The sequence below is a fragment of the Trichinella spiralis genome (genome assembly GCF_000181795.1).
Source record: "Trichinella spiralis strain ISS 195 chromosome Unknown Scfld1227, whole genome shotgun sequence".
Taxonomy (NCBI): Eukaryota; Metazoa; Nematoda; class Enoplea; order Trichinellida; family Trichinellidae; genus Trichinella; species Trichinella spiralis.
Genome location: NW_003528166.1, coordinates 1 through 1,280, shown reverse-complemented (window position 1 = coordinate 1,280; position 1,280 = coordinate 1). Strand labels below are relative to the sequence as shown.

Sequence of the window (1,280 nt, the reverse complement as noted above, 5' to 3'; positions counted from 1 at the left end):
ATCAGATGCTAATAGAATAGAAAAAGCTTCAAGCTGATCAGATGACTATTGAAAATATATACGTGCATGACACTTGCAAGTCAAAAACAACAAATCGATAGCAGAACAGACCTGGTGCGTGAATTATATATATCACATGCAGTGCCGTAGTCTGTCAACCCAGCATGGTTTTAGCGAATAATAACAACCGAAATAATTATTACGATTGCGTTGGTTTTCGTGTGGCTGAAAAACGATTCTTCTGCAACAGTAAGCAAGAATGAAAGTGACGATGGAAACAATAGAAATTCAAAGGGTAATGAAGAAAAAGAGTCCGTAAAAAGATTAAATATAAATAACAGTAACAAAAAAGAAAAACCAAGAACAGCAAACAGGGGAATTTTCTGTTGTTATTCTTTTTTTTTTCATTTTAGGCAACAACCTGAAAAAACAATATGACAATTGCTTACTTGTCGCAAAAGTCGTTGCAAGCAACGCAGCGAAGTTGCACAGGATTATTGTGATTCAGAAACTGCAAACGCCACTCTTTCAAAATTGTGCCCTCTTGTATATGGTTCACCTGAAATTTGAACAACACGTCAGAAAAGCGTTTTTAATTTCTGCTAAAAATCCAACCCAACCACCACCCTCTAACACTATTCTATACTTCAACAAGAAAATTTATGCTTTCACTTCGGCTTCTTGTCCTTTTCGAAGAAAATTAAAATAGATTCAACAAAAGCATTGGATGTCATTGGGGGACTATCTACATCTGTATGATATATATATAAAGAAAGCTGGAAAAGAAGATTTTTCCTAAAAAACTATATATGAGAGATGGAGTATAGTTTTGCTAGAGCTCAACATTTCATTCGATTCAGCAAAAATGAAGCTGCTGCCAGTTTCATCAGCTTGCACACTAAGTTGACTACTCCAACCCTTGGGAGAAATGCAAAAAAAAGAAAGAAAGAAAGAAAGAATAACAATACCTTTCATTTGATGAAATCTGCATTTGTATCAAACGATATAAAAGAAACTAAGAAAAGAAATTTTGTAACTAACCAACCTTTGAATGGCAAGTGTTGATATAAAAAAAAAGTACTAGAATAAGCAATATTTTCAAATATTGTTCTATTGTCAGTTTCACTGAAGAACCAACTGAAAATGGAAAATGCTTAAAGTGAACAAACAGAAAACTCATTTACAAAATATTGCATGTTCGTGTATCACATTCACATGGGCATTTGCAACAACAACAACACCAAAATTATTAAAAAAACTAAATTTGTTGCACCTCGAAA

The 1,280-nt window shown here is 33.4% G+C and overlaps 1 protein-coding gene across 1 annotated transcript; it reads right to left on the bottom strand.

Annotated features, from left to right (window-relative positions):
* Positions 1 to 668: 668 nt before the first annotated feature.
* Positions 669 to 1,137, bottom strand: Tsp_13433 (conserved hypothetical protein; the record flags this gene model as incomplete). Its single annotated transcript, XM_003370066.1, has 2 exons — positions 669 to 751; positions 1,046 to 1,137. Coding segments are annotated over 2 exons (175 nt in total), but the record flags the coding sequence as incomplete, so codon positions are not given.
* Positions 1,138 to 1,280: the final 143 nt, after the last annotated feature.